At 42.2% G+C, this 18,063-nt stretch overlaps 1 protein-coding gene across 1 annotated transcript in view; it reads left to right on the top strand.

The window, feature by feature from the left end:
- LOC144681778 (acylamino-acid-releasing enzyme-like) overlaps nucleotides 1-17,848 on the top strand; it is an 89,362-nt gene extending 71,514 nt beyond the window's left edge. The window contains exons 19-22 of the mRNA XM_078543772.1: nucleotides 3,851-4,041; nucleotides 10,778-10,880; nucleotides 11,715-11,821; nucleotides 15,845-17,848. Of these exons, the coding sequence (XP_078399898.1) occupies nucleotides 3,851-4,041; nucleotides 10,778-10,880; nucleotides 11,715-11,821; nucleotides 15,845-15,944 (501 nt within the window). The 3' untranslated portion in view covers nucleotides 15,945-17,848. The remainder of the gene's footprint in view (nucleotides 1-3,850; nucleotides 4,042-10,777; nucleotides 10,881-11,714; nucleotides 11,822-15,844) is intronic.
- The last annotated feature ends 215 nt before the right edge of the window (nucleotides 17,849-18,063 follow it).

The following is an 18,063-nucleotide window of genomic DNA, read 5'->3' as shown; positions in this document are numbered from 1 at the left end:
ATTTTGAAATCACCAACAACAATTCACAACCTTAAGGAATGAAATTCCCTGCTTTTAATTGTTCACTTTTTGGGCAAGAGGTAAATTGGTAATAACAATTATCACATCTTCAAAATAATGCTTGCTCTGTTAATTACTAGACTTAACTTTGTGGCGAGTTTAATTATTAATACGCCAATGTAGCAACTTCATAAAATCATGGGGTGGCTAAGAGTAAGCTGTTGTATATGAAAAGCCAACGGCAGAGTAGTGCAAATCAACCAACAACCTGCTCCATAGAATTTGCTGACAAAATAATGGAGTATGAACAATGCATGCCTTTACTAAACCATAACTCATCTGGTGACTTGCGGCAAAGCAAAGATACTCCTATGTTATCACAATCATCACAAGTCATTAGACAAATGATACTTATCACACCATTATTTTGTCAGCAAATTCAATGAAGTAAGGAATCTAGTATATTTGTATTAAATTTACTGCTGACAAAAGTATATGTGCAACAAACAAGTAAAAGGGAAATTATCTTTGAAGAAACCTAGAACAGTTAAGCAGATGGACACATATTACAGAAATACTTCAATGTTGATTTATGTAAGGCAATGCATCTGAAAAATATGTAAAACATGAAAGGATTAGGGGGTGATCATTGACCATACCCTTAAAGCACCTAGTCAATGTGCAGTAGTTATCAGTTTTGGTCTTTCAGTTACTGAGATGCATTTGGAGAGCATTGGATTGGAAACCAGAAAATGTTGGTCCAGATCTTTCGATCTCAGGATCATCAGAGACTGGACATATGACCAAAGATGCATGTCAGGAACCCGCAGAAGTCCTGTCACGCTGACCTCCATGGGAATTGCCAGGAGAGTTTGAACTTCAGATGGATAATTCCCCTGCTACCTGGGATCCCCGTTCCATCCCGTGAATGTCTCTTAACTCTGAGTTAGAGTCGGAGACTTTGGACAGATCCGCAGTACCTACCTAGATAGTTAACCAGGAAATGTTAGATTAAAACCTAGTCTAACTCCTGGGTAACTATACAACTGGCATCCCAATCACTCACTCTGACCACATTTTTCATCCCCACCCCCCCTCCATCAACCAACTACACCCCTGACCCTGCCCCCTTTGACCTGTGTACATTTTAAAAAAGGGTATTTTGATAAATTTAGAATGATTTAATCTAGTTGCGTGCATCCTAATTACTGGATCCCAAATTAACCCTTTAAACTTTTAGTTTGGCAGAGATGTGACCATCAGGCAAAGAGTTAGACACTGAATTTGCAAATAATACTAAAGTTTATTGAATAAACAATAAAACAAAACAACAATACACTTAAGCAATTAAACAAAAAGGTATACTTATCAATAATACATAACAAACTTTGACTTCAAATGGATGGCCAATCCAGAAGAAGCAGTAAACAACATCAACCCTTCTCACTGACAGGAATTCCAGAAGGAAACCACACTATCCTGGGCCCACGTCAACAGCAATTCAGCCTCTGTCTCTGAGAAAACACAGTACAGGGTCCCTTCACTTGGTGTACACAAACAAGGTGGTTCCTGAAACCCTTTTTTATACCTAATTCTGGCATGCCCCACCTTGATCCAAAGTTGTTGTTAATAGCCAATTGGTCAATAATGTTGTAATCATTAATTTCATTGGATCTGTCCATCTGCACACATTGCCTTAAACAGACAATGGATTACTTCAATATGTGTTCCTTATCTCAGTACTGGACAGAATCCTTATTCATTAGGCCTGGCACTAGACCAGTCAACGACAGTGTATTCCAATAGGGGACTTGTCAGAATAATGCAGTTGCTTTCCACAGATACTCACGAAACATGTTTAAATTGCAGATAGGGATGTTAGTAGAAGAACAGAAATAAATAAAACCAAACTCTTTTTAGCTACCTGATTAATTACTTACCTTCAATGAAAGAATGATTGAGGTACTTCTAATAATCATCTGTTGCTGTCCAGTTGCTACTTTACAATACTAGAGGTTAGTGTACTGAAATGTTGCATAGTTTGGCAGCAGGTGTTCAAATCACAAAATGGCTCTTTTTAGATAAGGTGTTAGTACAAAATGGTGGCCTGATTTTGTTGGCCTATTGCAAAATACATCTGTTTACAAAAGCACCTAAAAATGTTTAAATTAAGCAGGCAACGTAAATCCTTCTAAATTAAAATGTGAAATCTAAGCCAGCTTACACCTGGCCCGACCCAACTACCAGCCCCCTTCCCACCCTGCCCGACTACTCCTCCCAACATAACCTCTGCTCCACACCCTGACAACTGCTCCTGACCTCGCAACTAATCCCCAATCCGACTATCAGGAGGGCCCACCTCCCCCGACTATCCCACTGACTCCCACTCCCCCCTTCCCCCCTCAACCAGACCTGACTACCTCCACCTGCGACCTGACTGCCTCCCCGACCCAACTAGCCATTCACCCAACTACCCACACCCACCTTCCAGCCCAACCTACTCGTCTATTCACCCATTCACTGACGTTCATTCTGGATATTTAAACTTACCATATGGCAGCTAATGCCATAAAAAGGGTGCACCTCCTGTCTTCCTCCCGACTCTACCCTGTTGCAGTAGAGTTCTTCAAGGGACCCTGCGCTCCACATCTCTGGAGAAGCTGGGCTCAGAAGACTTGGCAAAAATGCCGAGTGGCGTCAAGGTGTGTAAAACCTCAAGTGGAGCAGCAATCAGATGATGACTGCTGCTCCTTGAAAGGTCTGAGCATGTTATCTAGATACTATGCAGATAAATGGATGAATGCATATAATTTTTGGCGACTGGATCTTAAAAAATGCAAATAATTGAGGGAAGGTTCAGAGAAGAGTGATCAAGGTGATTACAGGTCTTGGGTATCAAATTTAGAGAAGGCTATTCAGTCCATCGAATCCATACTGGCTCTCTGTAGGGCAATCCAGTCAGTCCCATTCCCCTGCTTTATCCCCCTAGCCCTGCAAATTTACTTCTACCAAGTACCCGTCCAGTTTCCTTTTGAAATCACTCATTGTCTCTGTTCCACTACCCTCATAGCCAATGAATTCTGAGTCATTACCACTTGCTGTGTAAGAAAGTTGTTCTTCACAAGCTCCCTAAATCTCTTGTCCAAAACCTTAAATCTGTATCTGCTGGTCCTTATACCATCAGTTAATGGGAACTGCTTTTCTTTGTCTACCTTAACTAAACCTGTCATAACCTTGTACACCTCCAGAAAATTTTCCCTCAACCTGCTTTGCTGCGAGGAGAACAAACCCAACTTCTCCATCTTAAAACATGTGGCTAAAATCCCTCATCCCCTACAAACAAAGTGACCTAACACTGGGAGAAGACTGAGGGGAGAGTATTTGCAGGTTTTTAAAAGAATGAAAGGTATGGATGAGGTTGAAATAAGGAAGCTACTTAGCTTGGATATTGGGCATGTGAGGCCCAATTTTGTGCAGACCATGTTTTAACATTTGAAATCTCTGACTGAGTCGTAGAGCATTTTCGTTTAAATAATCAATATATTTATTTCAAAAGAAAATGTATTGAACTCGGAGCTAGGAAGACTGAAATCATCTGTAAAAGCAGATGTGTATATTCTCACAGGGCTGAGTTGAGTCTTGTCCTGCAGTTGATTTGTTTTTCCACAGCTATCTAAGGAAGGTAGTCTTGGATTCAGTTCTATTACTATGCAAGACTCCTCTTGTTTGATATCCCTAATATGCAGCCATCCTGCTGTTGTAACATAATGTAAATACATATCAAATAGCTTATTACACAGTTTTATGCTATTTAGTGTAATCAAAAGTTAAATGTTTACTTTCCTTTCAGTTTTCAGTAGAACATGTGCTGAATGAAAGATTTGCTGATGCTTCGAAGGCTTTCGTAATTGGTGGCTCACATGGAGGTTTTATTGCTAGTCACCTGGTTGGACTGTATCCTGAATTTTACAAGGCCTGTGTGGCCAGAAACCCAGTCATTAATATTGCTTCTATGCTAGGAACAACAGATATCCCAGATTGGTGAGTACTAATTTCAAGGGGGAGGAAGAATGTCTTTTTTTTAATATATGATGTTTTTCTTACAGTTGTTTCTTTAAAACCTTTTAAAGAAAGGATTTTTAATTATTTAGACAGAATTACAGCACTAATTACAAAACCCTATAAACTAAAATTTGACTGTTTCCACAATACATGTTACTGCAGTTTCCTTACAAATCATTCACAATGTATACAAGTTGATCTCCAATGGTGTTGCATTGGGGGCTTGAGATCAAGTGTAGTTTTTGGATGAAGTGAGGTTAGGAGATGAGGGTTAATTGGATCCTGCCACAGCCATGTATTTCAGATCCCGTTTTGAAGTCAAAAGTAAAATACTGCGGATGTTGGAAATCTGAAACAAAAACAAAAATTGCTGGAAAAACTCAGCAGGTTTGACGGCATCTGTGGAGAGAAAGACAGAATTAACATTTCAAGTTCATAGGACTCTTCTTCAGAACTAAAGAGCAGTAAAAATGTGGTGAAATAAATACTGTTTGGGGGGGGCGGCAGGAGGGGACAGTGAAGCTGGATAGAAGGCCAGTGATAAGTGGAGGCAAAGGAGAGATTGCAAAAGATGTCATAAATAAAAGGTCAAAGGGGTGTTGATAGGGGTGATACTGGCTAAAGGAGTTGCTAATGGTGACATTAAGAGTAGAAAGCAGTTTGAGCAAGTGATAGATGGTCCTAGTGGGGACTGGGTGGGGGGAGGGGACTGTGTGGGAGAAAAGATCGAAATAGGTTAAAAAGTGGGGATAAAACAATGAATGGAAATAAATTTTTAATAATAATAGAAATAGGTGGGGGAAAACAATATATTATATATATATATAAATTTTAAAAGGGGATCAAAAAAAGGTGAGGATGGAGGAGAGTGTTCATGATCTGAAGTTGTTGAGCTCAATGTTAAGTCCGGAAGGCTGTACAGTGCCTAATCGGAAGATGAGGTGCTGTTCCTCCAGTTTGCGTTGAGCTTCACTGGAACATTGCAGCAGGCCAAGGATGGACATGTGGGCATAAGAGCCAGGATGGTGTGTTGAAATAGCAAGCGACATGAAGGCCTGGATCATGCTTGCGGACAGACTGAAAGTGTTCCGCAAAGCGGTCACCCAGTCTGCGTTTGGTCTCTCCAATGTAGAGGAGACTGCATTGGGAGCAGAGAATGCAGTAGACCAAATTGAGGGAAGTGCAAGTGAAGGGTTGCTTCACCTGAAAGGAGTGTTTGGGCCCTTGGACGGTGAGGAGGGGGGAAGTAAAGGGGCAGGTGTTGCACCTTCTGCAATTGCATGGGAAGGTGCCGTGAGAGGAGGTTGAGGTGTAGGGGGTGATGGAGGAGTGAACCAGGGTGTCCCGGAGGGAACGGTCCCTACGGAAAGCCGACTGGGGCGGGGGGTGGTGAAGGGAAGATGTGTTTGGTGGTGGCATCATGCTGGAGTTGGCGGAAATGGCGGAGGATGATCCTTTGAATGCGGAGGCTGGTGGGGTGAAAGTGAGGACAAGGGGGACCCTTTCATGGTTCTGGGAGGGAGAGGAAGGTGTGACGGCAGAGGCGTGGGAGATGGGTCGGACACGGTTGAGGGCCCTGTCAACCACCATGGGTGGGAAACCTCAGTTAAGGAAGAAGGAAAACATGTCAGAAGCACTGTTTTGGAAAGTGGCACCATCGGAACAGATGCGACAAAAGCAAAGTAACTGAGAGAATGCGATGGAGTCCTTACAGGAAGCAGAGTGTGAGGAGTTGTAGTTGAGGTAGCTGTGAGAGTCAATGGGCTTGTAATGAATATTGGTGGACAGTCTATCACCAAAAATAGAGACAGAGAGGTCAAAGAAGGGAAGGGAAGTGTCAATGATGGACCATGTGAAAGTGATAGAGGGGTGGAAATTGGAAGCAAAATTAATAAAAATTTTTCCAGGTCCAGATGAGAGCATGAAGCAGCACCGAAAAAGTCATCGCTGTGCTGGAGAAAGAGTTATGGGAGGGGGCCTGAATAGGACTGGAACAAGGAACAATGCGGTCTCCTCTATATTGGAGAGACCGAACGCAGACTGGGTGACCGCTTTGCAGAACATCTTCGGTCTGTCCACAAGCATGACCCAGACCTCCCTGTTGCTTGCTATTTCAACACACCACCCTGCTCTCATGCTCACTTGTCTGTCCTTGGCCTGCTGCAATGTTCCAGTGAAGCTCAGCGCAACCTGGAGGAACAACACCTTATCTTCCGATTAGGCACTTTACAGCCTTCCAGACTTAACATTGAGTTCAACAATTTCAGATCATGAACTCTTCCTCCACCCTCACCCCTTTTTGATCCCCCTTTTTATTTTTATATAATATATATATTTCTTTTTCCCAACTCTTTCTATTATTACTTTTTAAATTTATTTCCATCCATTTATCCCCACCTTTTAGCCTGTTTCAATCTTTTCTCCCACACTGTCCCCTCCCCCCACCCCAGCCCCACTAGGGCCATCTGTCACTTGCTCAAACTGCTTTCTACTCTTAATGTCACCATTAGCACCTCCTTTAGCCAGTGTCACCACCATCAAAACCCCTTCAACCTTATGTTTATGACATCTTTTGCAATCTCTCCTTTGCCTCCACCTATCACTGGCCTTCTATCGAGCTTCACCTGTCCCACCGCACTCCCCTTTAAACATTATAAGTTTCACCACATTTTTACTTCTCGTTAGTTCTGAAGAAAAGTCATATGGACTCGAAACGTTAACTCTGAGTTTCTCTCCACAGATGTCGTCAGACCTGCTGAATTTTTCCAGCAATTTTTGTTTTTGTTCCCATTTTGAAGTCACCCGGTCTCTTATTTTCATCTTCTGTTTAATTATAAAGCATAAAGTAAATCAATATATAAGATTGGTATCTTGTTTACTAGCGTTCGGTATACTGAATTATATTAAAATATTACATACTAGGAAGTAGAGTTTGTTAGAGCACACAAAACTGAGCAGCAAAGAGTATCAATGCACCTCTCTGCTTATTGCCTGTAATATACCCAAGTAATAAAGTATGTTTTTTTCACTCATTCATGGGATGTGGGTTTCGCTGGCTAGGCTGGCATTTATTGCCTATCCCTAATTGCCCTTGAAAAGGTAGTGGTGAGCTGTCTTCTTGAACCGCTGCAATCCATGTGGTGTAGGTACGCCCACAGTGCTGTTAGGAAGGAAGTTCCAGGATTTTTACCCAGCGACTGTGAAGGAAGGGCGATATATTTCCAAGTCAGGGTGGTGAGTGACTTGGAGGGGGACTTCCAAGTGGCAGTGTTCCCATCTGTCTGCTGCCCTTTTCCTTCTCGATGGTAGTGGTCATGGGTTTGGAAGGTACTGTCGAAGGAACCTCGGTGAATTCCTGCAGTGTATCTTGTAGATGGTACATACTGCTGCTACTGGAGGGAGTGAATGTTTGTGGATGTAGTGCCAACCAAGCGGGCTGCTTTGTTCTCGACGGTGTCAAGGTTCTTGAGTGTTGTGGGAGCTGCACTCATCCAGGCAAGTGGGGAGTATCCCATCACACTCCTAACTTGTGCCTTGTAGATGGTGGACAGGCTTTGGGGAGTCAGGAGGTGGGTTATTGATCACACGATCCCTAACCTCTGACCTGCTGTAGTAGCCACAGTATTTATATGGCTAGTCCAATACAGTATCTGGTCAATGGTAACCCCCAGCTTGTTGATAGTGGAGGATTTAGTGATGGTAATGCCATTGAACATCAACGGTAAAAGGTTGGATTCTCTCTTGTTGGAGATGGTCATTGCCTGACACTTGTGTGGCGCGAATGTTACTTGCCATTTGTCAGCCCAAGCCTAGATATTGTCCAGGTCTTGCTGCATTTGGACATGGACTGTTTCAGTGTCTGAGGAGTCGGTAATGCTGCTGAACATCATGCAATCATCAGTGAACATCCCTACTTCTGACCTTATGATGGAAGGAAGGTCATTGATGAAGCAGCTGAAGTTGGTTGGGCCGAGGACACTACCCTGAGGAACTCCTGCGGTGATGTCCTGGAGCTGAGATGACTGACCTCCAACAATCACAACCATCTTCCTTTGTGCTAGCTATGACTCCAACCAACGGAGAGTCTTCCCCCTGGTTCCCATTGACTCCAGTTTTTCTAGGGCTCCTTGATGCCACACTCAGTCAAATGCAGCCGTGATGTCGAGGCTTGTCACTCTCAGCTCACCTCGGGAGTTCAGCTCTTTTGCCCATGTTTAAAGCAAGGCTGTAATGAGGTCAGCAGCTGAGTGGCCCTGGTAGAATCCAAACTGGGCGTCTGTGAGCAGGTTATTGCTAAGCATGTGCTGCTTGATAGCACTGTTAATGACCCCTTCCATTACACTACTGATGATGGAGAGTAGACTGATAGGGCAGTAATTGGCCAGGTTGGATTTGTCCTGCTTTTAGTGTGCAGGACATACCTGGGCAGTTTTCCACATAGCCAGTCTTGTACCTGTACTGGAACAGCTTGGCTAGTGGCGCGGCAAGTTCTAGAGCACAAGTTTTCAGTACTATTGCTGAAATATTGTCACGGCCCATAGTCTTTGCAGTATTCAGTGCCTTCAGCCGTTTCTTGATATCACGTGGAGTGAATCGAATTGGCTGAAGACTGGCATCTGTGATGCTGGGGACCTCTGGAGGAGGCTGAGATGGATCATCCACTCGGCACTTCTGGCTAAGGATTGTAGCAAATGCTTCAGCCTTATCTTTCGCACTGATATGCTTGGCTCCTCCATCATTGAGCATGGGAATATTTGTGGAGCCTCCTCCTCCAGTGAGTTGTTTAATTGTCCACCACCATACATGACTAGATGTGGCAGGACTGCAGGGCTTAGATCTGATAAGTTGGTTGTGGGATCACTTAACTCTGTCTATTGCTTGATGCTTATGCTGTTTGGCATGCAAGTAGTCCTGTGTTATAACTTCACCAGATTGACACCTCATTTTTAGGTATGCCTGGTGCTGCTCCTGGCATGCCCTTCTGCACTCTTCATTGAACCAGGGTTGATCCCCTGGCTTGATGGTAATGGTAGAATGGGGGATATGCCAGGCCATGAGGTTACAGATTGTGTTCGAGTACAATTCTGCTGCTGCTGATGGCCCACAGCACCTCATGGATACCCCGTGTTGAGGTGCTAGATCTGCTCGAAATCCATCCATTTAGCACAGTGGTAGTGCCACATAACACGATGGAGGGTATCCTCAATGAGAAGGCAGGACTTCGTCTCCATAATGACTGTGTCGTGGTCACTCCTACCGATACTGTCATGGACAGATGTATCTGCAGCAGGCAGGTTGATGAGGATGAGCTCGTATGTTTTTCCCTCTTATTGGTTCCCTCACCACCTGCCGCAGACCCAGCCTAGTAGCTATGTCATTTAGGACTCGGCCAGCTTGGTCAGTAGTGGTGCTACCAAGCCACTCTTGGTGATTGACATTGAATTCCCCCACCCAGAGTACATTCTGCGCCTTTGCCATCCTCAGTGCTTCCTCCAAGCTTTGTTCAACATGGAGGAACACTGATTCATCAGCTGAGGGAGGGCAGTAACAGGAGGTTTCCTTGTCCATGTTTCTCCTGCTGCCAGGAGTTGATGTTGAGGACTCCCAGGGCAACTCCCTCCTGACTGTATACCGCCACCTCTGCCGGGGCTGTCCTGCCGGTGGGACAGGATATACCCAGGGATGGGATGGCGATGGTGGTGTCTGGGACATTATCTGTAATTCCGTGAGGATGACTATGTCACGCTGTTGCTTGACTAGTCTGTGAGACAACTCTCCCAATTTTGGCACTAGCCCCCAGATGTTTGTAAGGAGGACTTTGCAGGGTCGACAGGGCTGAGATTGCCGTTTTTGTTTCCAGTGCCTAGGTCAATGCCATGGGTAGTAGGAATGTCATGATGACACAGGTTTTCTAGCATTGGAGTGCAATAGCATGTTATGTGCCCAGAAACTGGAAGCACCACACTGAACACCCCCCGCCCCGCCACCACCACCAACACTACCACTATGTTAAAATCCTAAAATTTGAGGCACGCTTCCTTTAACAGTAATGAATTGTGTTCTGGTTTCATTCCTTTTTTGTGACTTTGTAGCAGTTTGTTACAACTAAGTGGCTTGCTAGGCCATTTCAGAGGGCAGTTAGGAGTCAACCACATTGCTGTGGGTCTGGAGTCACATGTAAGCCAGACCAGGTAAGGATGGCAGGTTTCCTTCCCTAAAGGGCATTAGTTAACCAAATGATTTTTACAACAATCATTTCATGGTCATCATCAGGCTTTTAATTAAATTTTTATTGAATCAAATTCCACCATCTGCTGTGGTGGAATTCGAACCCGGATCCCCAGACCACTACTCTGGGCCTCTGGATTACTAGTCCAGTGACAATACCACTACGCCATCACTTATAATGAGATAATAAGAGCTTTGTGCTGTCTACTGTGGACTCCAAGTACAGTGGTTCCATTTGTACCTTAGAGTGTGTAAGTGCTTTATTCTACTGTTGGCCATTTGAAGTCAGTGTTGTGCTTAAAATAAAATTGAAATTACTCAACTTAGATTAAAAGGCATAAATAAGACAGCATTGTGGGAATTTAGTGCAGCAAACTTTGATTGAAGATTATTTAAATTTAGCAACTTTGAATTATGAGTAGATTATACTAAAATGTTGGTGTGTCAATGCATTACAAAACCTCAGAAGCTATCTTATGTTTTTTAGGTGTACAGTGGAGGCTGGATTTGAGTACACAGCTGATCAGCTTCCAACTCCTCCTTTGTTGGAAGCAATGTTGAACAAATCACCAATCGCATATGCTTCTCAAGTAAGCAATTTGCAATTGTTTTGCCTTATCATTTGTTCGATACACTTGAATGCATTTCCACATAAATTTATAAATTGAAGCAGATAAAACCATTGATGTTTTTGGATGCATATCAAGTGTGAGGGATGTTGGTTCTGCACTTTTGACCAGCATTCAAGGACTATTAGGCCAGGACAGCGTGGGCCAGATTGAGACTATAATTCCTACCCATTGAAATAGTGGCTTTATTTACCCCTATTTGGCACTCCTGTAGGAGCTGAATGAAATTTCTAAATTGTGGGCAGTTTTGTGTAGTGGGCCTTTGTCCGTTAGTTGCTAGCAAACTTGGGCTAAACTTGTATCACTAAGGATCATTACAGCCCATCAGCCTCGACAGGGCTCAAACCCAGATGATAGAGGTGATGGGAGCTTTCCCCTCATTCTCCACTTCTGCCCTCCTTCACATTACATTTTTGACAAATGTCCTGTAGATTAACTCCATAACGCTGCATGCTGTTTAGAAATTCAGTTGAATATTGGTAATGACTCTTCTGAAACAAATACCTGAATAGACAGTATTTTTCCGTGTACAGGGTGAGCAAAGTTATATGTACCTAATGCATACGCAGATTGCCAGTTTGTTGCAAAGGATTAAACTGTTATTTTGCAAAGATCGCAAATGACATGTACACATTATACAATGCATGTCACAGCAGACTTGCTGAGAGATGAGAGTTTTTTTCTGTTGATGACTTGGATTGTCTCGTGTTATCAGCAGTTGAGGAGTGAAGCAGACTCTACCTTTTAACTCTGTTTTCCTAATCTATATGGTAAATAATTATTTGCTTCCTGCAGGTAAAATCTCCAGTGTTGATCATGCTAGGTGAAAAAGACAAACGCGTTCCTCCCACTCAAGGCCTTGAGTTCTATCGAGCACTGAAAACCAGAGGGGTTCCTGTAAGGTATGTTTAAAATTAAAAAGAAAAGGAATAAGAATTTTTCTTTATTTCTTGGATCTAGTTAGGGGTGGGCAGAATGGCTTGATGAAACAGGTTTTCTAGCACTGGAGTGCTATAGCATGTTATGTGTCCAGACACTGGAAGCACCACACTGCTGCACCCCCGCACCCCCCCACCACCACCACCACCATGTTAAAATCCTAAAATTTGAGGAACGGTTTCTTTAAGCCCTGAGCAGTTATGAATTGTGTTCTAGTGGCAAGATAAACACCAGAAGGGAGAAAGACTTTGCAAGGCAACTATTGAGCCAGTAGTGTAGGATCGCCAGGGTGTAATGCCTGTCAGGGCGGAAGTATTTGAATTGCTATTTTATTGCTGAGTTTCTTGGTTAGAATACTTAACTTGAAAGAAAGCTGCCTTTAATGCATCTAATATGGAACACTGCTTTTTTTTGAGGTGAGAGGAGAGCAATACCTTTAACGTATAGTTTGAGGTTAATAACCTTATTTTGGGTGCAGCTTCCAGTATTGTATGGGTGAAGAGAAGAATTTTATGTTGTGGGGAGAGTATATTAGGCCTATGTAGCAAAAGAAAATGTTTGAAAATTGTGGTAGACAATGGATGTTGGGAAAGTGACAAGTGCATATTGGTCAAGAAATACATGTGAATATCAACTTGTGCGTACTTTGTGTACAATTTTAAGCTGCTGGTATTAATTGAGGTGAATCATTCTGATGGTAGAGCAAACATTGAATGCTTTATGGATGTTGGCAGAACAAGGAGATTAGTATCCAGATTCTCTATCAGACCAATATCTCCATTTACTTTGTTCATATTAAAATTTAGCTGAGGGTGCCACCTTGGTAATAATAAAGTAAACAACTTCCTGTGATTCAAAATCCAGAATGACACTTGCTACTTTTGGTGTATTGTTGAATAGTATAAGTTACATAATAGTGTTTGCTCTGGATCAGCACTGAGCCAGAAACTGCAGAATTGCCTATTCATGTAAACATAATATACATAGCACAACTACTAATCCCCAAATCAACCAAGACCTCAACAACCCTTCATTGTTACACATAGACTAGAATAATTGACAGTATTTTACCCTGTAATAATTTTTAGACAGTGGTCATTGGAAAATATTGCTGTAATGGCGATAATGATCAGTCTGTAGTCTATTGTAAAGGAGTACACCCCATCAACCCTCAGCTCATCAAAAAGCTCCAAGTTAGTTAAACACAATTTGCCCATTACAAATCCATGCTGGCTTTCCTTAATTAACCTGCTTTCACCCATATGACTATTAATTTTGTCCCAAAATATCGTTTCTAGAAGCTTCCCCTTCTACTGAGGCTAAGCTGACTGGCCTATAGTCACTGGGCTTATCTTTACACGTTTTTTAAAACAAGGTTAACATTTGCAATCTTCCAGTCCTCTGGCATCATCCCTGAGTCTAAGGAATTCTGGAAAATTATGGCTCGTGCCTCCACGTTTTACACTCTCGCTTCTGTCAGTATCCTTGGATGCATCTCATCCGGTCCTGGTGCTTTATCAACTTTTAAGTACAGGCAGTCTATCCAGTGCCAGCTCCTTATCAATTTTAAACCCTTCAAGAGTCACCATTATCTGTGGAGCATCTTCTTCCTTGGTAAAGACACATGTAAAGTATTCATTTCATACCTCAGCTACACCCCCTAGCTCCATGCATAAATCTCCTTTTTGGTCCCTTCTTGGCCCCACTCCTCCTTTTACCATCCCTTTACTATTTATATGCCTACAGAAGATTTTTGGATTGTCTTTTATGTTACCATTCTCTTTTCATACTGTCTCTTTGCTTTTCTTATTTGCTTCTTCACTTCCTATTTGAACCTTCTATATTCAACCTGGTTTTCGGTTATATTATGCACCTGACATAAGCACACATTTACGTCAACTTAATTTCTATCTCTTTCATCATTCAGTGACTCTGGACCATCTCACCTTTAAAGGCAGCCCATTGTTCAGTTAATGTTTTGCCTGCCAACCTTTGATTCCACTTTAACAATAATACCTGGAAAAGCTCAGCAGGTCTGGCAGCATCTGTGGAGAGGAGCACAGTTAACGTTTCGAGTCCGCATGACTCTTCAAAAGAACTAAGGAAAATTAGAAAAGGGGTGAAATATAAGCTAGTTTAAGGGGGGGTGTGGGACAAGAAAAGCTGGATAGAGGGCCAGTGATAGGTGGAGATAACCAAAAGATGTCACAGACAAAAGGACAAAGAGGTGTTGAAGGTGGTGATATTATCTAAAGGAATGTGCTAATTAAGGGTAGAAAGCAGGACGAGCAAGGTACAGAAAGCCCTAGTGGGGGTGGGGTGGGGTGAAGGCATCGAAAAAGACTAAAAGGTAGTGATAAAACAATGGATGGAAATACATTTAAAAATAATGGAAATAGGTGGGAAAAGAAAAATCTATATAAATTATTGGAGAAAACAAAGAGGGGAAAATCGGAAAGAGGGTGGGGATGGAGGAGAGAGTTTATGATCTAAAATTGTTGAACTCAATGTTAAGTCTGGAAGGCTGTAAAGTGCCTAGTCGGAAGATGAGGTGCTGTTCCTCCAGTTTGCGTTGAGCTTCACTGGAACAATGCAGCAAGCCAAGGACGGACATGTGGGCATGAGAGCAGGGTGGAGTGTTGAAATGGCAAGCGACAGGGAGGTCTGGGTAATGCAAAGCGGTCACCCAGTCTGCGTTTGGTCTCTCCAATGTAGAGGAAACCGCATTGGGAGCAACGAATGCAGTAGACTAAGTTGAGGGAAGTGCAAGTGAAATGCTGCTTCACTTGAAATGAGTGTTCGGGCCCTTGGACGGTGAGGAGAGGGGAAATAAAGGGGCAGGTGTTGCATCTTCTGCGGTTGCATGGGAACGTGCCGTGGGAGGGGGTTGAGGTGTAGGGGGTGATGGAGGAGTGGACCAGGGTGTCACAGAGGGAACGATTCCTACGGAATGCCGCCAGGGGGGTGAAGGGAAGATGTGTTTGGTGGTGGCATCATGCTGGAGTTGGCGGAAATGGCAGAGGATGATCCTTTGAATGCGGAGGCTGGTGGGGTGATAAGTGAGGACAAGGGGGATCCTATCATGTTTCTGGGAGGGAGAAGAAGGTGTGAGGGCGGATTGCCATTTCAACACTCCACCCTGCTCTCATGCCCACGTGTCTGTCCTTGGCTTGCTGCATTGTTCCAGTGAAGCTCAACACAAACTGGAGGAACAGCACCTCATCTTCCGACTGGGCATTCCGGGCTGAATATTGAGTTCAACAATTTTAGATCATGAACTCTCTCCTCCATCCCCACCCTCTTTCCGATTTTCCCCCTCCTTTTTGTTTTTTCCAATAATTTATATAGATTTTTCTTTTCCCACCTATTTCCATTATTTTTAAATGTATTTCCATCCATTGTTTTATCTCTACCTTTTAGCCTTTTTCGATTCCTTCACCCCACCCCACCCCCACTAGTGCTATCTGTACCTTGCTCGTCCTGCTTTCTACCCTTAATTAGCACATTCCTTTAGATAATATCACCACCTTCAACACCTCTTTGTCCTTTTGTCTGTGACATCTTTTGGTTATCTCCACCTATCACTGGCCCTCTATCCAGCTCTTCTTGTCCCACCGCCCCCCTACTAAACCAGCTTATATTTCAGCCCTTTTCTATTTTTCCTGAGTTCTGTTGAAGAGTCATGCGGACTCGAAACGTTAACTGTGCTCCTCTCCACAGATGCTGCCAGACCTGCTGAGTTTTAACAGGTATTTTTGTTTTTGTTTTGGATTTCCAGCATCCGCAGTTTTTTGCTTTTATCTTTGATTCCACTTTATCTGGCCCAGATCCATTCCATAAATAATTATTTTGTCTTTAATTTACTGTTACAAGCTCCTTCTCCTTGGATTTTTTTCGCCTATTTATTTATGTCATGAATGCACTGGTGAAAGCGTTCAACTGTATGATTTTAGGTTTTAAAAGAAAAATCTATTTTACTTTTCCAGATTATTATGGTACCCCGATAACAACCACTCACTATCCAAAGTAGATACAGAGGCCGACGGATTCATGAATATTGCACTCTGGCTTGTAAAACACCTTTAATCCTGATTCTTTTCGAGAAGACAGTCATTGTGATATGGTGCAAGGTGAATTACTGGAGCTGTCGTTGATGATGTGATACGTGGCAGCAATCAAGAGTCAACAAGATCCAAAACCCAGGTGGTTAACTCAAGCAGTACAGAGACATGTTTTGTACATTCCATCGCAGCCCTTTGTAGCCACAGTATATAGATGTGTTTCACACTGAACCAGTTCAAACTAGCCAGAGTTTCAACAATGCATCAGCATCACTTTTATTTAGAGGAAGGATTTGCTGGTACATCCGTCAGTTTTACTGTAGGCAACAAATGGCTACTTCAGTTGTTGCCAGTCATTTTCTGATAGTCCATCCTATTCTGCAATGTGTTTTACTATATGATATAATCCACATATAATTAATTTATTTCCTACTCATTTTCCAGAATTAACTTATGATGCTACATTACAATTTGCATCATGCCATGTAGTTTTGGGTAACTATTCAATGCATCATTTAATGATACCACCTTTGCAAGATCTTCAATTCCCCTGCTGCACCATAGTAAAAAGAAAGATCCAAACTCTCCTTTTTAAAAAGATTTATAAAGTGTATGTAATAATGAATAAATAACTGACAATTCAATGTTGGGATTCTAATTCTCTATTATATGCTCATGCGATGCTTCTACAATTTGTGAATTTAGAGATCTTGTTTGCGCATTAATAGTAACCCATTGTCCTCTTTCTTTCTGTCAGGCTACATGTTACTTTCCAGTAAGCCCTCATAGGTGGCACCACAAATTCCTTAAAAAAATTGCTGTTCTAATGCCCTCTGTTTTACAGTGAAAACCTAATCAGCCTGAGGAACACAACAACTCAGAAATAATGCACCTTTTTGTCGCTGGTTCTAAACTGGAGAAAAAAATTTGATCTACCTGTACATTTTATACATTGACTGCTGCATGAAAGATGGTTTCTTGACTTGCATTGTCAGACAAAAAATATACTTAAAAGTTTCAATATCATTGTGGCTGACAAACTTCATTATTCTGACTGTAATTTAATCTCCGGATTCAGATGACGCTCATAAACCACTTAAGCTCTATTCTTGGTTCTTATACTGTCATTTCAATCCCCAGATAGGAATACAGCTACGTAATTCCTCCCAGCAATCTATTATTCTCTAACTGTTCTCTGAAAGTGAATGATGTGACTGGCCACTAATCTGAGAATTAACTTTTGTCAGGCAAGGTATTACTGGATTGATAACACCTTGCCTGGGCAGATGCATAACCTGTTTATAACTCATGAAGCTTCTGTGCACAGAACAAAATATGCAGGTGAAAATCTTTTCATATGGTGCAAAAGTGTGCCTTGGTGACTTCTACAACTTGTGACTGTTAAAATCAGGATTATATAGATCTCATTTAAATGCTGTCAATAAATCCAGAAGTTTTTACGCACTGTCTACTACTGTGTCACAAAGCACACTGAGATGAAAGAATTATTCAAATGTATTCTTAGAATTAATTTTCTACACTGAAGTGAAGGAAGCACACATATCCCAAAATTTTATTAAATAAATGTTGGGAAAAGAGAGACTGCAGAAATCTTTGGATACAAATGTGAAGCAAAACACTGTGGGTGGAGAGGGGCCTTCTTATCTCAACTCTTTTACGAACCGAATGCTAGAACAAGGATTGCTGCACTTAAAAAGTTTAGTTTTAGGAAAATTGTGCTGATCTGATTGGGTAAGAATTAGTGCAGCTGAGACTGGTAGAAGATTATTTAAATCTACTAGTTAATTGATTTTTTAAAAATCGGTAGTGCTTACAGCTGGTCATTTCACATTTAAACCTCTGGTTAAACAAATGTAATTCACAACTACAACTGATCTCAGTGCCACAGAATAAATGAAGTAAAACTTATTGTGTTTTGTATTGTGTTTTAATTTTAATTTAGCTTGGTGATGGTGTGGCCTGGGCTCAGTGAGGTTTTTATCTTCAGTTTTCTATACACTTGTAGAAAGTTTCTAGTGAGTCTTTTGTACTCTCTCAGACATGTCCCAGAGCTCAAAACAAGAAGCACAGACCCTAGCAATCACAGCAATACTACACATCCTAAGCTTGCCCATAGCAGCTTT

This window comes from Cetorhinus maximus, chromosome 6 (genome assembly GCF_964194155.1).
Source record: "Cetorhinus maximus chromosome 6, sCetMax3.hap1.1, whole genome shotgun sequence".
NCBI lineage: Eukaryota > Metazoa > Chordata > Chondrichthyes > Lamniformes > Cetorhinidae > Cetorhinus > Cetorhinus maximus.
This window is presented reverse-complemented; position numbering and strand designations above follow the sequence as displayed.